Here is a 21,405-nt window from a genome sequence, read left to right as displayed (position 1 = left end):
CAAGTAAGAATACTTGTATTTTCAGTTTGAATAAAAAACATTGTGAAGTTTAATTGTATGAGATTTTGCACATCATGAACAACTTTTCTATCGAACTATAAAAAATTTTACAGATGGTTTCACCATTTTGTGCATCCAAAGTGACAAATATTAGAAATTCACCTTCTACATCATTTTGTTGTTCACCACCTTCCGGTAACAAAGTCTGTCGCCTCTCTATCAATTCAGGTGTGATCTCCTCTGTGCCACTTGTTTGTGCTGGTTCATTCTTCTGCACTGTTTCAGCCTCATCTGCAACATTACCACGCTAGCATAGTGGCCAGCGTTGCACACACCACTGCCAACTTTACGAATAACAACAAAAATTCACCTACACTACACATCCAAAGTTAACACAAAACAATATCTGAAACATTCTTATGTACTGTAATAATAAATTCACATCACTTCAGGTAATATTAATCCTTATTTCATACAAGAAGACTCCGCAATCAACAACTGTAATGCAAAATCTTTCCACACTTCAACTGCTGATTGGTCCCATGTTTGCATAAAAAAATTAGGCATGAATCGATACATGTGTAGCAATAACAGATGACGTAATGTAACAGATAATAATTTTAAACTAACAATCTAACATAAAGCATTGAATGCATGTGGGATTTTTAGAGAAACGTAGTTAAATTATGAAGCATTCACAACAGGTAACACATTGTTTCTGAAGGGTTTCTCCTAATGATGTTTAAACTCTGAGGGTGCTATTTATAGACATTTCGCAGCACGCACTACGAGCATACTAAGCAGCCCCGGCTATTCACTGGTTACTAGTACAGAATTCAAATCATATCCTATCGCTAACACTGGTTTATGAATACGAAAAATGCTGATCATCCACCGGAAGCCTGCGCTAAAAATGTCTATGAATACAGCCCTGAGTTACTAGCAATGGCTCAACGATTACAGCCTATGTTGCAAGATTTTTAACAGGTTAGCAACACGCAATTTAATACAGCACAGCATCAACATCGGAATATAATACATTATAAGGAGAAAACAATTAACAGGAACTGATTGACCGGCTACCATTCATTCTCATCTTCATGTTTGAATTAAGGTTTTAAGTAGTGACACAACTATAGATAAATTACACAGCCTCCTTGTTATGTTATTACACCTCACTGCCAATAGTCCATGCCTGACCCCATCTACAAATCACATTCTTTCTTGACAGCCTTTATTAGTTTTTCAACTGCTTCATATATCATATTTCCTATTCGGGTTTAGAACACAGCAAATTTCCCATTAAGACTTCGAATATGTATAATAAGTTATACTTTCAGACAGGGAAATTAATGTGGCATTATTAAAAGAGGTTCTTTGTCTTGCAGCCAATAGGAAGGGCTTCAGACATGTGCATTTATTGACATATGGAGTCTTCTTGTATGGAATGAAGATTACTGTCTCCTCTACCTGAACTATTTTAATTAAAAGTTTACTGTCTCTACATTACAAACATCACAGATTACTGTTAAATATTAAACTCATCAAAATGAATAGAACTAAAAGTATGTACAAAAATAGAATGTAATGTTATATAAAAAAACACACACATTTTGTAATTGACACAGACAATTCTCTGTTAGCAATAAATTATAACATTGGCAGTTTTACAAAGCCAGGCAGATACTGCACCAAATGTATAATTTATAAAGTAACAGAAGACCAATCTAATATAGGAAATGTTGGCAAATATCTGACATTTTAAATAGGCACTGGACATATAGCTGCACAATCTGCTATGAACATTACACAGCATCATATATAAATGTTTCTTCACATACATGATTGCACAATGTCGCATCACAAACTCAACTACTAACCTAATCTGATACAACAAACATAAAATACAATGTCGTATTCTTTTCATTGTACCTTTCATTTACTACTGGTAATGCAACTGTCTCTACTCAACTTATTAGGGGAAACAAGATTCTTTATTTCAAATCAATCTTTAAAATAATTCTAAACCATTTCAAAATGGTAAACATTTTACTCCTAAAAAATAAGACGCTAATGCTGTTAATGTAGAAAGATATGCCACAATAAAAATTTCAATAAACTGTGATGCTTATGCCAAATTATCTGAGCTTTTCTTTCAACCAGGGAAAGCAACAAATTAGCCAATGTTGTAACTTTTGAACTTTAAAAAGCTGTTACAAAATTGATGCAACTTAAAAATATTGGTCCTCCATTCTGGAGAACTCTTGGTATATCACGCTATTTAAAGGCAAATGCCAAGTAATATTTTGGCGAATCCTCGGACCTCACCTCATCTCACTACATCTCGCCAAAATATTGTAAAAAATTGCACAAAATTGTAAAAATTGTAGAAAATTACTAAATTGTTAAACTATAAAAATTTGTAAAAATTTTAATTCTAATATTGTAAAATTTTGACTTGTTCCACATCTTAAAGCTTCATTGCTCATGTAAGATCTATGGAATGAATGAATGAATGAATGAATGAATGAATGAATGAATGAATGAATGAAATGAATGAATTTAGATTCTCTTTTCAACTACTCTGTCCTCTAAATTTTGTATTTTGGAACCAGAGGGGGCAGTTGATTGTCTTTTTGCATTTATAATTTCCGCACAAAAATTTCACTAAATCTAGATACACACACACACACACACACACACACACACACACACACACACACACACACACACACACACACACACACACAAACACATCCATTTTCGTTATTCCTACAAAAATTAATTCACTATTGAAATGTATAATATTGTTTGGCATATGGCAGTGTACTTTATTTAAAGAAACTACCAAAGATTCCTATGCTTGGAAAAAAACAAAATTCTTGAACTGCAGAAGTAACAGATAGTGACCCTTGGGCAACTTGCGTTATGCTACAAGAAGTTAACTGAAGCTTTCTTTGGTACACGCCAAATATTCAAAGTCATTTAATATTAAGTAGTCTAGAAAATGCTGCTTCTTTGCAAGCAATGATGTTATCACCATAAATTGACACTTTCCTAACCAATAAATGTCAGTTTATTACTGACCTAGGCATCTACTTGATTTATACAGTTGATAGTTAAATAGTCTGATAAAGAACACAGGCTTGTTAAAAGTTCATCTACTAACCTTGTGATAAAAAAATATATAGAATAAAGAGTCCAGACATTACAATAAAAATTTCCTCTTTTCCAACTTAAAAAGAACACTGACAAGTAAATTTTCTCTTCTATCACCATCGTACTAAATGTTATAAAACACAGCAGCACAGCATTGAATTTATGAACACACATTTACATTAAACATTTATTAACTACTGTAAACACATAGCTCATGAATGCACAGCAAACTTCCAATTATCTATACATGAATTACCTGGTTTGCAAATTTTCCGTGCATGATTCTTTACATATTTATTTTCGTTAAAAAAAAACACACACAGACAGAGTTTCAAACACAATTCTTTCTTTCCCATTCTCTGTCTGTCCAACGTCGATTCAAAAGCACCTTTCCGCCAAGAGTTTCATTACAATTTACAGAGCAATTAGAAGAAATGACACTGATATGATTGCACTAATGGAATCTCCTTTTCAACTGTGATTGACATTACTGGTACTACAGGGTTCAGCAGAATATCTCTCCGGTTTGAATTGCCACCACATAGGTTTCTTCATAGTTGCGCTTGAGTGGTATATATCTTTGAGCAGTACAAGCCATGCCATTTCAGTTACCATAATGGCGTGGACAGATGACATCGTGCATTTTGTTGTTGAAACAAATTTAAAAAATGGTGATTCTATGATTGCAAAGCAGCGGAAATTTTGTACTGATTTTATAGTAGTTCGACATGATAGAATTCCTGATAAGAAAACCATACTCTTATGGGTGAGAAATTTCAGACAAAAGGTTCAACTTTCAAACAGAAGTCGTCTGGTAGATGTTGCAACATTCAGATTCCCGAGAATATCGCAGCAGTGAGGCATACTGTTACCCCATCTGCAAGACGTTCAGCCATTAAACATGCTCTGGGTATTGGTAATGTCTGATTGGAGTGTCAAACAAATCTTACACCTAGACTCAAGTTCCATCCCTACAAAGTATGGTGGTTTAGGAACTTCAGCAACGTGACTTGGCTCAACCGCCAAGATGCTTGCATGACAATATTGGAAAATGTTCCAGGTGACACTGTTGTTCTCAGTAGTGACTAAGCTCATTTTCATTTGTCGGGCTGCGTCAACAAACAAAACCTTCGGTATTGGGCTCCAGAAAATCCTCGGAAAATGCATCAGCAACCTCTCCACAGACAGCATGTTACTGTTTGGTGGCCTGTTGCACAATTTGGATAACAGCGTCATACTTTCTTGAGGAAGAAGGACGCACAGCCACTGTTTCAGGAGTGTACAGCTCATGAGCATATGGATGATATTATCTTTAAAACAAGTGATGTCAAAATGACAATCATTCTTCACTAAGATTGTAAAATAAAATTTTTATAGGATCTATGTTGCTCTTTTTATTTATGTTTCAAATCGGGAAGATCATTCTGCCAGACCCTGTACAAGTAAGAGAAATAGCAAAAAAAATAAAAGAGTTAATTTTTTTTTTATTCAATGCAGTGGCATTTGACTGGAGTCACTGGCCGTACAATGGCGATTAAAACCAAAATGAAAGATAGAAAACAAAATAAAGCAAACAATGTGAAAGTGAAACTATGAAGAAGGGATATCAGCATTGCTGCATTCTTTCTCTGGCCTCCCTGTATCTATCCACAAAGCTAACAGATAAGTGCTGGCCAAGTCTTAATGTGGTTTGAGTCCATGTTGTCTGAACATCCACAGAGCATGCAATGGGGGCTGGATAGAACACCCAGGCAGTAGAGATGATTAGCCAGACAGTCATGACCTACTGTGGTGTGGAACGTCTTCTCTTCTGGGTAATTCAGGGAGAGGGGAGTTTAGTGCGTCCTTCCAGTGTTTATCCTTAATTTGTTCCTCCAAACTCTTATGGAAACATTGTCTCACTCGACTTCTTATATTTGTAGATGATCTATGGAATAGCAGCATATTAGAATATGAAAGGGGGATAGTTGTTCCTTTCTTTGGTAAAGAGTTAATTTAATTATAGAAAAGAAATTTTAAAGTTAGAGATACCTCAGCAGCAGCAAACCTGTATCAAGATTAAGGAATAGGTATAAAATAGTCGGAACATTAATGAGAGATAAATATAAGTTCAGCTGAAACAAGAAAGGACGATCATTTCATGAAAGCAAACAGAATGTTCATATAATGCAAAATGTTCCGCATTTCACATTATAGGCTATATGCCTTCTCAACACAAGGGCCAATTTCTGGGGGAAAAAAAGAAAGAAGAAAAAAAAAAGATAGTTTCGATTATCTACGTTTTTGGTTATCTGTACATTCTTCAAGTCTCCATTAACTTGGTAACTGGAAGTTTACTGTACATACAAAGCAATGTATGCAAAACAAGCACACAACTATGTAAATAGTAGATAACAGTAAATCAGCACATTGCGAAGTTACAGCATACTTTTTTACTTGCTACTCAATTCCAGCTTATGAGGAAGAAGGTTTCCTACATAAAAAAACTTTTTCGCTTATTTTTCCAATTTAGACACAAATGAAAGATGTTTACATTTCCAACTCTGATATTAAATCAATAATATTTCAACCAGCTTCCATCATTATATTTACAATATTAATACCACTCAGTTTACAGCAGCAAGCACAGTTAGAACAGCTACATCTATGTTGTCTGTCTGCATTAGGCCCACACATACACACACATAATGCTATCAACTAGTGTGTATAATGTTTCTAAAATGAGAAATGCAGTGTTAGTAAGTGTTACAAAGAACGAACCATGCTGACAGTGTGAGCGAGGCACAGAGACAAGAGAATACCGACCCGCGTTCCACTTCCTAACCAGAACCACGTGCGCTACTAGAACTAGCGCCACGCCAACACCAAACTTTAGAGCCACTGCAAACACACATAACATAGATGTAAAGGTACACTGTCAACATTGCATTTCCCATTTACAAGTGTAATTGCGAGCAATGTGTAGATTGTACATTACATTCCACATGACATATGTTAGGCTATAAGCAGTCACAATTATAATCTGCATGTAAGAAAATAATGGATTTTAAAAACGATCAGATACACGTATAATATATTCTTGTTCCTTTTTCCAGAAACTTTCGACAATGACAGGTCAGATAATCCCAGTCTGTCAATATTCAATTCAGGACAAAGCACAGTACACAAGTTTTGAAGCACACATATGTATGAAATAACATATAAAGAATCTGCGGAAAGAACATGCTGAGTGACTTTTCCTAAATTTTACAGGGGAGCATTTCTTAACTTTAATGCACTGATAAGACATTATTAGTTTACATCTCATTTAGTTTAAGTTATCATGTTACAATGCACGCTTTTTATCATTCTCATTTACTAGAAAGATAGTTCACTTTATGAGCTAGCAGATGGGACCAAAAAACAAAAATAAACAAAAAATGACTTAGCTTGTTCTTTCCATGGATCCTTCATATTTAATTTTAAAACTTATGATGCAATAACAAAATATTTAATGTACTAATTTATGTACTCCTGTCATGGGATAGTGAACATACAAACCTTGGGTACTGGCATGAAGGAGAACATAAACAAATAAAAAAGAATTATTTATTCAAATCTATTTTGTGTGTGTATTAAACCCTGTATAATGTAAACAAGACAAAATTTCATCTGTTCCATTCACTACATTCTGAAATGAATAAAAGGAGTGTCAATATCAATGCACTGACAAAAGGGAAAAATAATGACGCAGCATGAATTGATTTTCTTTTGTTTCAATGTTTATAATTATGTACTTTTACATGAAAACTACACAAGTATTCTATATTTTTCGCTCTGTGACATGTAAAATAACAAAGATCCTAACATGTAAGCTTCCTGGATTACATTTTTCTGTTGTCCTTGAGTACCTACATTTTTCCTTTGTTAGAATTAGCAGTATTTCTGTTTACTATATTCTGTTAATATAAATAATAACAATTTGGACACACTATCACTATCTTCAAATTTCTCCATGGTAATTCGACAATTCATATACACTGCACTATCTGTATTTTTAATATCTTCAGCTATTATAATAATAAACCGCCAAAATCTTAGTACAAACCCTTGGCAGACTGTAAAGCAAGCAGTTAGAGGAACTAAGCTTCATGTAAATTTGTTGTTTAATTCTAAAACATATAAAATATTCATGCAAGTACACATAGGAGTCCAAATGTCTCAACACATCAGTTTAGAAGAATTAAAATGCCTAAATACCATTTTTTTTTCCTAATGATGGATACTTGACTGTTCATTAACCCACATGAAGCCAGTTCTATAGACCAATTTACCAACAAAGCCATTGCTCAGGGTGTGCCATAGGAGGCTGGTCTATGCTAAACCAGAGATGAGATGAAGATGGAGATGGAGATTTGTTGGGATCCCACAGGAGGAACCAGAGCTTCTGGAGAAAACTCCTATGTTACCTGGACTATGGACTTGCCCAACACAACAGGGGTATACAAAGGATCGAACCCGGGTCCAAAGGATTATAAGTTCAGTACTCTAGCCACCAGACTAGGCTACAGAATACCAAATATTAGAAACTGGAAATTTCCCCTAGCATGATCCCAAATGTTGATAAGTACAATATATATAGCCTATATTTTATTAATATGAAACTAATTTCCAGATTAAATGAAAAACGACTAAAAATATTTCATAAAGTTAACAGAATATTTTTTTATGAATTTAAACTTCCACAATGCTACAACAGTAGATAGAAACTTACCACCAGAAGGTTCTTCCTCATCCTCATCATCATCACCACTGTCACCACCTTCTGCTTCTGCTTCTTCACCACCACCTGCTCCTTCATTACTCTCTTCAGCTCCACCTTCAGCCTGATCGTCACCCTCATCATCAGCACCTTCATCGTCATCATCATCATCTTCACCTCCCTCCTAGGAATAAAAATGTGAAACACAACTGTATCACATTTTTCATCTTATTTATTTATTGTTAAATTCTTTAGATTTAGATTAGATTTATTTATTTAACCTGGTAGAGATAAGGCCGTCAGGCCTTCTCTGCCCCTCTAACAGATTTACTGAGTAATATGAACGAACAAATACATAAAACAGACCTAAGGAACTTACCTCATCTGATAAGCTGACTTTCTAAATGAATGCTTAATAACACTCTTTGCGCAGTATATGAAGTAGTATATATCCACAGGCTAAAGCAATTTCGATCCTGTTTCTTTATTCTGACAATCAGTGTAGATCACCATTTTACTATCTTTGTATGGAGTCGGAAATAATAATGGTCAGGCCAAGTAACAAACTATGGAAGATTTCTTTGAATGGGTTACACATTAGCATTCTTCCTACTACATTCTTAGAGAAAATATTTGCCAGAAGTTCCATTCAATGTGTGAGCAAAACAACATTGCTGATATTGAACTGGATCTATTTATTGAATTGTTTATTTTACGATGCTTTATCAACTGTTGTGGTTATCTAGTGTCTGAATGAGATGGTGATAATACCAGCGAAATGAGTCCGGGGTCCAATGCCGAAAGTTATCCAGCATTTGCTCTTGATGGTTGAGGGAAACCCCCGGAAAAAACCTCAACCAGGTAACTTGTCCCAACCAGGATTTGAACCTGGGCCCACTTGTTTCACAGTCAGATGTGCTCACCATTACTCCACAGCGTTGAACTATTGAAATGGAGTAGGCCAAAGTAAGACAACTAGTGATAAAGAAAAAAGTTAGTGCAGATTTCTCGAATAATAGCTTACTGTGCACTACAGATTGGAATCTGAATCAACTCTCTCTGCAAGACTGCAGTGAATCCTGTAGGCACATGGAATTATATAGAAAATAAAGTGGAAAAGACATGATGTTGTTCTTAGCATGATTGATAACACAATTATTAGCAATATGAATTCTCATAATGGTTACAAGGACAGCTACTTCATCAAAAGAATTTGAATAAGGTGACATGTTTGTTGTTAAACACCATCCATGGAATCTGTGAAGAATGGTCGAGCATGACATTACTCAGAAGAGGACAAAGCTTGACAGTGGCTAGCTACTCCCTTCCTTTTACTTTCTCTTCATGCAAGTCTGTTGTGTTCCCTCTTCCACATAATTCCTTTCACACCCTGACTACTCACTGGAACAGTCATTTACAGGGTGATTCAAAAGGTAAGGTCAACCGGTGAGGAGATGATCCAGGGCAACATTTAAAGCAGGAAAGTCTTTGTCAGTTTTATTTGTTTGCAACTGTTTCTGAGTTACAACAGATCAAACATTTACTCACAACTAAGGTGACTTGAAATGACTATTAATTTACAGTACTTTATTGGAGTAGCTGCTCAAAATGTCCTCTATTTGCACGCAAACATGTCTGAGCACATTCTCTTACTGCGCTGTGCACAAGATCTAACAGCCATTCCATAGTCTGATGTCCGTTGCAGCTGCATTAATTCGCTGGAGCAGATGATCTCTGTCTGTAATCTCTGTAGCATACACCTTTTCTTTCATAAAACCTCATACAAAGAAATCCAGAGCTGTTAAGTCAGGAGACTGTGCTGGCCAATTACAACTTTTCACAATGTGTGTTCCATTGCCATTTCATCAATGGTGGAAGTCATGCTTTCTGAACAAACCTAGATCAAAACAACTAACGGTAAATTAGTATTCTAAATATCATGAGATGTGAATTAACTGTTGTAATTCTGAAATGGTGCAAATAAATATAACTGATAAAGAATTTTCCTGCTCTAAATGACGCCCTGAATCATCTCCTCAGTGGTTAACCTTACCTGTAGAATCACCCTGTGTAATGATATTTGCGCAGAAAGCTTGTTTTATCAGTGTCACTTCACAGATTCCACAGGTGGTGTGCAAGAGGCACACTTAAGCTAGTCATCCCTACTCTTTACAATGTTTCAGATACTAAGTAGTGTTGCAGTTGAGACAGACTCAGAACCGAATTTTACTGAAGTTATTTTAGTATCTTATTCTTCAATAAACTAACATAGTATAGAACTTAATTTCCCTTTTTTCAAATGATATATAAAAAATTTTGAATTTCAAGATATTGTAATCTGAAGAAATAATGTTCTATTTAATCAGTTATGATATTTCTCAAGTATTATATGCTCAGCAAATATGATCAGAAGTAGATAATCTACATGGAAATTACTTATTTTCAGAAATCAGTTTATAAACTGAAACACACAAGAATCAGATTTACTAATGAAGTTATTTTTACCGCAATTATATTTATAATTTGTATCAAAACAAACCCAACATGTGTTACAAGAAGCATAAATAAACTGTTAATATTAGAATATAACGTATTACAGTACCTTTTTATGCTTGGGTGCAGAAGGCTTTGAAGAAACATTTGCACTGGATTCTGCTACTACTGGTGCCTTTTCTATGTCTGACAGAGATTCCTGATTATAGACCGAACTCTCTTTAAGTTTCTCAGAGTTCTTGTTAATAGATGATGGTTTCTTTTCTGCATTACTCTTCACCTGTTCTAAAGGTAAAGGTTCTTCAGTCTTTTGTTTCTGAGTTGGTACTTTTGATTCATCTGCAGGACTTGAGGCACTACTGATGTGTCCAGTGGTTCTATGATTGAGGGATTCAGAAGACACCTGAGCATTTGAGGCATTCTGAGTTTCTATTAGAACATGCTGAGAAGCACCTACTTTAGCCTTCTCTGAAGAGGATGTAGACAGTTCTTCTGATAGAATATTTATATCATTTGGTTTCTTTAAAGGAACACTGGATTTTTCTAAAGAAGGGATGTGAGAAAGATGCTTTTCTTCTTTCAGTATCTGTGAAGAAATAAATTTTTCTGGCTGTAATGAAGGAGAACTATCACCACTTGCTTGTGCTTGGGCGTTAACTCCATCTGCCTGTTTTTGGAAAGAGCCAGTTTTCTCGCCTGGTATATGTATGGAAGAAGTGTCAGCTTTTTCTCTGGGCATCTGAGAACTAATTTTTTGTGCAGATATTGGAGAATCATTTTTTTCCTGTGATGTTTCAGGGGAACGAACTATTTGATCTGGTTTTTTAATAGAATCAGATTTTTCAATTGATAACAGAGAAGAATCAATGTTTTGTATTGGTATATTAGAAAACTGAGCTTTTTCAACTGTTACTCGAGTAGCATTTTCTGTTGATTCTTTTGAAGAACTAAGCTTATCTACTGATATATGCAAAGAGTTAGCGTCTTCTGTTGAAATACTAGGAACACTCGATCTTTTTAATTGTGAAGAAGGAGTATGAGAAGATACTTTTCTGATACTACTATCATCACTTTCACGTGACAGGTGAGAGGACACAGTGTCCGCATTTTGATTTATTGTTGGTGACGGAAGTTCAGATTTAATAGACTGCGAGGAATGTGGAATAGAAATTATTGGTTTCTCAGCTAAATGAGGAGTTTTATTGCTTGATTCTATTATGGGTTCCAGTCCTTCCTTCACTTCTTCCTTAGTTCTTGGTTGCGCATTTGGATTTGGAATTTGTTGTTCAACATTAGATGGCACAGTTTTGTCTTTATGCTGTGAACTTCTCGTCTTATCTTCTCTCACTAAGTTCTGTTCAGGCACTTGGGATGGCACGTCCATTTGATGTGGAAGTTTACTTTCTGGTAATGCTCTTCTTGCCTAATGGTTAGGAACACACCATGCAAATGTTAAACAAGGATTAGTAGGCATCAAACACAATGTTAATACAGTCAGGCAGAATATAAATTTAATACATATATATATAAATAAAATAATAATAATAATAATAATAATAATAATAATAATAATAATAATAATCATCCAAGGCACAATTCATGAAGGACTATGAGGACAATGACCAATCAGCTGGCTGCTGGTCTCACTTCCACATGCAGCAGAGGTGGACGATCATGCAACCAGAATGAAGGTACCGGTATCGTGTGGTTAGCACAATGATCCCCCCAGCCCTTATAGCTGGCTTTCGGAACCAGATTTTGCTACCTATCGTAGCTCCCCAAGTGCTTCACGATGCTGGGTGGGCACCAGTCCCATACACTGGCCGAAATTCATGAGAAAATTTCTTCCCCCATGAGGACTTGAACCAACACGCACTCTGTAACGCGACTCCTAGATAGGATGTCTTAGACCATGGCATGAGACCAAATATTATATATATTTCAACATGTCTATCTACACTTTTCTGTAATTCAATGGAAATGAAACGAATGGACGAAAATAATTATAATTACATTTTAAGTTCACTTTCGCCTTCAAAATCATCTATCTACTAACTTTATGTATAAAACTGTTTGAATAAAACTACATAAGGTGAGTAAAAGGTAGGGAAGTTGCTGGTAGCTTTCCTTTTTTAATTTTACGAAGAAACTATTTTTAAACTCACAGGGAGTGAAGAAGGAATATTTTGAACTTGTTTTCAAACACTACGTTTTTCATTTAATTGTATAAGGTTATGTCATGGAGTTTTATTTTCCATTTTTGGATTCTTTAGTTCTCACAACATACAAAATTATATATTTTTTTACCATTATCAACAATTATTTTGAAAAAATTGCCTAAAATTTATGATCACAATTATGTGTACATAACAAAACGAAATACTTCAGTATATAAATTTATCACTTTGGGGAATAAATGGACTATGAATTAAATAATCAGACAAATGCTAAAGAAAAACAACTGAATAAGAATGTTCTTTCATATGACTAATCATGGTGAATCTTACAGAAAGAGAACGAATTGATATACTGATCATTATTGGCTATGGTGACTGGAAAAGGATACAAAAAAAGGTTAACCAATCACAGTCAGCATTTCAATTTGCTCTCTTTCTGTAAGATTCGCCATGATTAATAACTGATTAATTTCAATAATGTTACTGCATACCTTCTACGTATTGTACCATTAAATGTGGGTATGATTTTCAAGACAATCTCTCACAGAACATCTAAACTCTTTCAAACAACTTCTGAAAACAGAATCTCAAAATCAGTTTCCACAGTCATTGAGTCACATGGATCCATTCCAGCATACACACTTCTAATTGCTACTTACTTACTTATCGCTTTTAAGGAACCCAGAGATTCATTTCCACCCTCACATAAGCATGCCATCAGTCCCTATCCTGTGCAAGATTAATCCAATCTCTATCATCATATCCCACCTCCCTCAAATCAATTTTAATATTATCCTCCCATCTACGTCTCAGCCTTCACAAAGGTCTTTTTCCCTCCGGCCTCCCAATTAACACTCTACATGCATTTCTAGATTCGCCCCTACATGCTACATGCCCTGCTCATCTCAAACGTCTGAATTTAAGAATACAATGTGTGCAGTTCTGCGTTGTGTAACTTTCTCCATTCTCCTGTAACTTCATCCCTCTTAGCTGCTTATATTTTCCTAAGAATCTTATTCTCAAGCACCCTTAATCTCTGTTCCTCTCTCAAAGTGAGAGTCCAAGTTTCACAACCATACAGAACAACCGGTAATAGCCTATAACCGTTTTACCAATCATCGTAAAAAAACAGCTTGCTACGAAACAACTTATAATTGCTAGTCTATAATAAAACAAATCAAAATGTTAGCATGCTGCTTAGTAATAATAAATTAATTTACCTCCTCTGAACCTTCTTCAGCTGCTTCTTCACTTGCACCTTGTTCATCATCACCATCATCATCATCATCAGCTCCAGCACTCTCATCATCATCGTCATCTTCTGTAAAAGCACACACTTCCCAATTGCATTTTTAAGTCACTAGAATACCATCACATTTAAAAGACAGCCATGTCTATTCAGAATCGTCATTCTGATTTATCTCTATTTTCAATAAATGTCACACATTTCATTTCTTGTTTTTGTGAAGCGGAATAATTACTAAAAAGTCTGAATAATTACTAAAAACTTCAGGTATGAAAACACAAATCACTGTAAAGTCTTATAAACTGCAAAGTACTAAGAATTATGTAATTGAAATGCCAAAAAAAATTGTATAATACTCATTTGTGTGAAAGATACAGAGAATTATGACTTTCAAAGTGTGTAATGAAGAAAGATAAATTCAATACTTTTTTTTACTAATGGCGGGTAGTTAAATGGGAGGAATGATAGTAGGAGGAAGAAGAATAAAGTGCATAGGATTTGCTGATGATATGGCATTGTTAGCAGAAAAGGAAATGATACTAAAGAATATGCTACTGGAGCTAAATGACAGCTGTGAGCAGTATGGGATGAAAATAAATGCAAATAAGACGAAAAGCATGTCATAGGAAGAAAAATGCAGAAGATAAACTTGTAAATTCTAAATGAGGCAGTAGAGCAAGTGGACAGCTTCAAATACTTGGGGTATACTATATGCAGTAACAGAGTTGCTGCCAGGAAGTCAAAATGAGGACGCAATGGCCAAGGAAGCTTTTAATAGAAAAAGGAGCATCTTGTGCGGACCTCTGGAAAAAGAACTAAGGAAAAAACTAGTGAAGTGCTTCGTATGGAGTGTAGCATTGTATGGAGCAGAAACATGGACATTACGATGAAGTGAAGAGAAGTGAATAGAAGCATTTGAAATGTGGATATGGAGAAGAATGGAACATGTAAAGTGGACAAACAGAATAAGAAATGAAGCTGTGTTGGAAAGAGTGGGTGAAGAAAGAATGATGCTGAAACTGATCAGGAAGAGGAAAAGGAATTGGTTGGGTCACTGGCTGAGAAGAAACTGTCTACTGAAGGATGTACTGGAAAGAATGGTGAACGGGAGAAGAGTTCGGGGTAAAGAAAATATCAGGTGATAGACGACATTAAGATATATGGATCATATGAGGAAACAAAGAGGAAGGCAGGAAATAGGAAAGATTGGAGAAAGTTGGATTTGCAGTGAAAGACCTGCCCATGGGCAGAACACTAAATGACTGAATGAAAGAATGGCGGGTACTTGACTGTTTGTAATTCACCCATAAAAAGCTATTTATAAACAGAGTCGTTGACCAGGACACGCCATAGGAGGTTAGTCTATGCTACACCTACAATGAAATGAGATTATTTATTGGGATGCTATAGGGGAACCAGAGTTCACGGAGAAAACCCCTGTGTTGCCTGGACCACAGGCTAGCCCAACACAAATTATAAGCTGGGGGTACACCAGGGATCGAACCCAGGTCCGCAGGATTGTAAGTCCACAGTTATAGCCACTAAACCATTGTGGCAGCTATAAGTCCAATATCTGTAGTTTTATAACTAACCCATTTCTCTGCTCAAATTCTTCAAAACATAAATAAAGCTATAATTCATACAACATCTAATAAAGATGCTTTTATTTTAACAAATGCCAAAGAAAATTGGTTAAAATACACTTTTACCAGTCGAGTACAGAAATTTAAAATAGTTGCAACATTCATTGACTGCATTGACTTTCTCACTGTACTCTGACGAAGTGTGAAATCAAATTAACTCTGCAATACTAATCAACCATCTTTACCTTCAGCTTCCTTACTCTCTATCACTCCAGGAATGTCCTCTAGCTCCTCTTCAGTGCCTTCGTCTTCTTCCTCCTCGTCCTCTTCCTCTTCTTCCTCCTCCTCTTCCTGTCCCTCTTCACTGCCTTCTGCTTCCTGTTCTTCCTCTTCTTCAGCCTCCTCCTTTTCTTCTTCTAATGATTCCTCTTCTTCCTCACCACTAACTGCTTCCTCCTCTTCTTCTTCCTCATGTTCTTCATGTTCATCATGTTCATCATGTTCATCGTGCTCTTCTTCTCCATGTTCATCTCCTTCCTCAGAATGTTCTACCAAAAATAAATAAACAAGTTTCATACTCAACTAAAATTTATCATTTAAGCAACTTCATTTAATTAACTTATGTACTGTACTAGTTATAAATTTTGGCCATGAAGTTCTAAAAAATATAATTTGTATTCTTACATCCATTTTGTCTCAGAACTCATTCCATCCAAATTGAGTTGAGATGTTTCACTTTTATCCTAAGGCTCTAATGGATATGTACCATTTACCACAAATTCTAGCAGCAAGACCATATTGAAATATATAGTAAGGAAGAATATAATCTACCGTAAAGTGGGGCTACTTGATCACTGCAGCACTACTTGGACACAACGTGACATGTTGAGACATTATATTTAATATTTACATTTTCAATTACATACGCCAAGTTAGCTCTGTGGTAGCATGCCTACCTCCAGACTAGTTGGCCCGGGTTCGATTCCCGGCAGGGTCAGAAATTTTCATGTAAAATTTCCACCTCAGGACTAGGAGAGATGGCGGTACGCAACTTCTAATCATTAGATTGTGCACCAACAGTGGCGTATACTGGTTAAAGGGTTTGGGCTACCACTGACCCTATTATTACACAAAATATATTTTAAAATCCCTATAATAAAATTCCTTACATATTTATGTGAATTCCAGACGTCTTGATTGGGACGAAAATACGTTGATGACTTCGTCCTTGAAATTACAGTTGGGCCACTTGCAAAGTTTCTGTAGAAATGACTTTTCAATGGATATTAGTGCCAAGCCGGATAAACGTTCTTGTGTATGAGTTGATCTACAGTAGGATTTTATTCTCTTCAACGCAGAAAATGTTCTTTCTACCGATGCTGACATAGCTGGTATTGTCACAATTAATGTTGCCAATTTAAGGACTTCAGGAATAACTTGGTTCAGCTGGTTTTCATATATGGCAGATAATATTTCATGGATAGGTTTGTTCGAAAAATCAAAGACTTCTGCTGAATATATTACACTTAATTCATTTTTAAAACGTACTTGATCAAAGTGACTGTGTTATAGGACTGAAATAATTTGTTTAGTGCCTCATTCGGGAAGTTTTCTCTATAAGCAGAAAATTTTTGAGAATCTAGAAGATGTGTGAACTGAAGCTTTCCATAATCAGATAATCTGTCAGTAATTTCCATGTGCATACGATCTAGTATGCTGTAGTACAGCTGCCTGTATTTCAATTCATCATCTCCTTTTCTTCGCTTTAATGGTGGTTCCATTGTATTGGCTGAAGAATTTTCATTTTCCATATTACTCCATATGGACGGAAACCCACTACGTCTGAACTCGGATATAGTATTTTTTTTTTTAACTTTGATACCTCTTGCAAGTAGTATGCTATGTCTAGACTTTTTGTCTGAAGAATATTGTAGAGCACATCTGTATGTGCGAACACACTAGCATAGACTTCAAGAAGAAATATATTCTGAAACTGTGTGAAAAAATTCAAATATCCTTGAGCCTGCACATTTACAGCATCATCCCAGTTTTCTTCAGAGTCATTACAAATGATATTTTTAAAGAAAGCTGTCCGTTTTTCTCTGTATTCCTTTACTGTATTTACAAGCCGAGATGTAAAATTCAATCTAGTTGGTGCTACGTTTGAGAGTTTCTTGTTCATAAATTCCTTGAGTTTTCTGATCTTTTAGGAGATGATGAGAAAAACGCAGCTAAACCCGACAGTGTTTTGAAAAAAATGCGGCATTCTGGAATGGATGAAGTAGTTTGTTGCAAAACTAAATTGAGAACATGGCTGTAACAATGGACAAATAGTGCTTGAGGATACTTTTCTTGAACTTTTGTTTTTAAGCCATTAATATTTCCCGCCATAACTGAAGCACCATCGTATGTCTGTGCAATTAACTTATTGCCGACATTGTATTCTGCTATAACACCTTCCACATGCTGAAACAAAGCAGCAGCAGTTTTGTCCGAACTGACATTTGTGAATCCTATAAACCGTTCTTGAACATTGGCAGTACTGTCGACGTATCTTAAAACAGTGGACAATTGACTCTGATTAGAGCAGTAACTTGTTTCATCAACAACAATGGCCACAAAAGGTTTTATGTTCTTTATCATAACCCCACTTATAGCAAATATTAAGTCATTCTGAATTGCGAGAGAAGTACCACGAAATACTGTTGAACTCTCAAGATGATTGGCCAGTAAATGGTCAAATTCACTTAAGGAACTTAAATATTCAATATAATTTCCTATATTGTTATGACCCCGAAAAGCCAATTCTTGTTTTCCTAGAAAGCAGACTGCGTTAATAAGATGCAGTAAAATCTCCCGATTTTTTTTTCACAAGAGCATTGTGTAGGTTGATGTGTAGAGCTTTTCGCTTATCTAGCTGTAAATCAATTCTTGTCTTCCCAAAGTTTGCAAAGTTCATGCTACTACAAATATGAGCTTTTGATTTGTCGTATTCTAGGACTGCCGTTCGAAGGGAGTTCATATTAGAAAACCCCTCTTTTGACCACACATTAGTTTCGCGGCTAAATAACAAACATGGCCAGCAAAATAGTTTAGACAGTTTAGAAGTACCACACAACCAATTCCACTTACCATATGATGTTGAAGTGAAATGGCGTGTGTACTCTCGCTGTTTTTCTTTTACGTCCATGGACAAATTTAACTCAGGAGTTGGTCTTTCCATTTTCACAATTTCAACTTTCTCGTTGTTATGTACGACGGTTAAAAGGCACTTTTAATAAACCTTCTATTACACAGTCATTTTCAACACAAACCTCTCCAGAAACTTGTTCTGCCACATTTTTCACAATATCACTTAATTGGGAAATTAAAAACTTAATAATTCACAATTAATATAACTCTTAGACACTCGAACAAATCACAGATTTAAAATAATGCACTGCAAGAACACAATCACATTCAATTGCTAGCGTACTAAGATATTGCTGCTTCGCGCCTGTGAAGAAACTGCTCACGAGAGCGGCAACTCGCCCGCCTACAGTGCACGATGGAAACATAAGGGAGAGGGGGGACGGGCAGTTGTGCGACAGGACAGCATGAGCAAACGGTCACAGGCTACCCCACGTAGCAAGCGGTTTCTCCAGCGATGCCGCCTTGACAACTTGTTTCTTTTCGAGAGCAGAGAGAGCATATAAATCTAACAATTACTTTAATTTTAATTACTATGGTAAAACTAATAATACAAAATTATTACATTATGTTATATTATAAACTTTTTCTTTTGTAATTTCCTTGGGCTACCGCCGGTAGCCCCGGTAGTCCGCAAAATACGCCCCTGTGCACCAATATGCCTGGGTTAAATCCCAAATCTCTCTGCAGTGCATATGAAGGGAAGGCATATGTCACTGTTGATAGTGATTCGTCCGTCAGATGGGGACGTTAAGCCTGGCGGCTCCCTTGGTGCTATTCGACAGGAGAAGGCTACGTGCCAGCACCAGGTTTCCCTTTCTCTCTTCCCCATCTTCATCATCATCACTCATTCCAGACACTACACTTACACATACACTCACCCTAGTACACAACATAACTCTCCACAGATACACATCATGTACAGTGTGGCCCGCCGAAGTGGTGTACAACTAGAAAATGGGTCACAGTCCTGCCATCTATCCGCAATATATGCGGAACCCGAATCACGCAAGTGAAGGGGGTAGCGCATTGGATACACACACACATTTTCGGTTACTTTTTTTATTATTATGTTTTATTTTCCATTATTACGGGTAGTTAATGGTTAAAAATGGTGCAAACTTATGAAAAGATCCAGGGTCAAAACCCTACATCAATTACAAAAAAGAAGTATCTTAAGTCATAATTCCATGTTATCATCATCATCATCATCATCATCATCATCATCAATCATCACTACCATCATCATCATCATCATTATTATTATTATTATTATTATTATTATTATTATTATTATTATTATTATTATTATTATTATTATTAGTCTGCAGACTGTACAATGTCATCACATCTTCCTGCACCCATTTAGTTTATCTTCATAATCCAGTTGTTTCTATCCTCCCAATCTTCCTCTGTTAATCCTTTCTCTGTCATCATTCCTCTAATTCCTTGCATACAAGTTCAGGTTTGCCTCGTTTTCGTCTTTCTGGTGGGTACCATTTCATGACTTCTTTTGGTAATCTACCCTCTTTCATCATCTTGGCATGTCCATACCATTTTAATTATTTTTTTTAATAACATCTAAAAGGGATCTAGTTACATTTTCTTTTTTTCTTTCATCTATGTCTCGGCCTCCCAAAGGTCTTTTCTCTCCAACTTCACAACTAACACTCTATATGCATTTCTTAATTCACCCATATGTGCTATGTGCTACATGCCCTGCCCATCTCAAATGTCTGGATTTAATGTTTCTAATTACATTACGAGAAGAATATAATGTGTGCAGTTCTGTGTTGTATAACTATCTCCATTCTCTTCATCTCTCTTAGCCCCAAATATTTTCTTAAGCACCTTATTCTCAAACGCCTTAACCTCTGTTTCTCTTTCAAAGTGAGAGTCCAAGTTTCACAATCATACAGAAAAGTCAGTAATATAAATGTTTTATAAATTCTAACTTTCGGTTTTTTTTTTTTTTTTTTTTTATAGCAGACTGGATGACAAAAGCTTCTCAACCGAATAACAATAGACATTTCCCATATTTATTCTGCGTTTAATTTCCTCCTGAGTGTTATTTATATTTGTTACTGTTGCTCCAAGATATTTGAATTTTTCCACCTCTTCAAAGGATAAATTTCCAATTTTTATATTTCCATTTCCTACTATGTTCTAGTCATGAGATATAATCATAAACTTTGTCCTTTCGGGATTTACTTCCAAACCTATTTCTGTACTTGCTTCAAGTTTGATTCCCGTGCTTTTCCTAATAGTTTGTGGAATTCCTGATCCTGGACAATCAAGTAGAATATGAATTGATGATTCAACATCTTTCCTACGTAATGGTTCCCCTGTCAGGCCCATTATACATAGATTATTCAATTGACAATGTTAAGTTAAGAGTCCTAACACCCATCTTAAGCTTCTCCTTTTTAAAGCTAGAAGTTGTTTAGTTAAGTCAGGTCTCAGTTCTCCAACTTCCTTAGCTTGTCTCGTAGCTGGTGCAGATCTTCAGGATCCTAGTAGTACCCTCCTTAGGTTGTTCTCTAGAGCTCATATGACTAAACACTTAGAAATTCTGTTAGAAGGTTCTGGACCAAAGTACTGAATTACAATTCCATACTTGGCCAGGATGTCGGTGTGTTTATTTTCTTACTGTGTTTTAGAAGTTCAGAATCCATGTGAGTTGCACTTTACTACTTCTGGATAAAGTTTTCTGGGTAGCTTTCACATTTTTCGACCAATTCCGAGTCTGCTTAGTATGCACTTGGTGTACCCAGAGAAGACTGACTGTAAGAGCAGATGTAGCCTAGTTAGACGAAA

The 21,405-nt window shown here is 35.8% G+C and overlaps 1 protein-coding gene across 6 annotated transcripts in view; it reads right to left on the bottom strand.

The window, feature by feature from the left end:
* Positions 1-21,405, bottom strand: part of Asph (Aspartyl beta-hydroxylase) — a 61,359-nt gene that overhangs the window by 23,151 nt on the left and 16,803 nt on the right. For 3 of the 6 annotated variants that reach the window (XM_069822024.1, XM_069822019.1, XM_069822021.1), the window contains 6 exons: positions 15,645-15,947; positions 13,791-13,891; positions 10,503-11,816; positions 7,913-8,084; positions 5,965-6,039; positions 163-291 (listed from right to left, as the gene is read on the bottom strand). In XM_069822024.1, coding sequence (XP_069678125.1) covers positions 163-291; positions 5,965-6,039; positions 7,913-8,084; positions 10,503-11,816; positions 13,791-13,891; positions 15,645-15,947 — 2,094 coding nt within the window. The remainder of the gene's footprint in view (positions 1-162; positions 292-5,964; positions 6,040-7,912; positions 8,085-10,502; positions 11,817-13,790; positions 13,892-15,644; positions 15,948-21,405) is intronic. The other 3 variants (XM_069822022.1, XM_069822025.1, XM_069822023.1) reach the window with 3 other exon arrangements.

The sequence above is a fragment of the Periplaneta americana genome, chromosome 3 (assembly GCF_040183065.1).
Source record: "Periplaneta americana isolate PAMFEO1 chromosome 3, P.americana_PAMFEO1_priV1, whole genome shotgun sequence".
Lineage (NCBI taxonomy): Eukaryota > Metazoa > Arthropoda > Insecta > Blattodea > Blattidae > Periplaneta > Periplaneta americana.
Note: the sequence above shows the minus strand (reverse complement) of the source record. Positions and strands in the feature narration are given on the sequence as shown.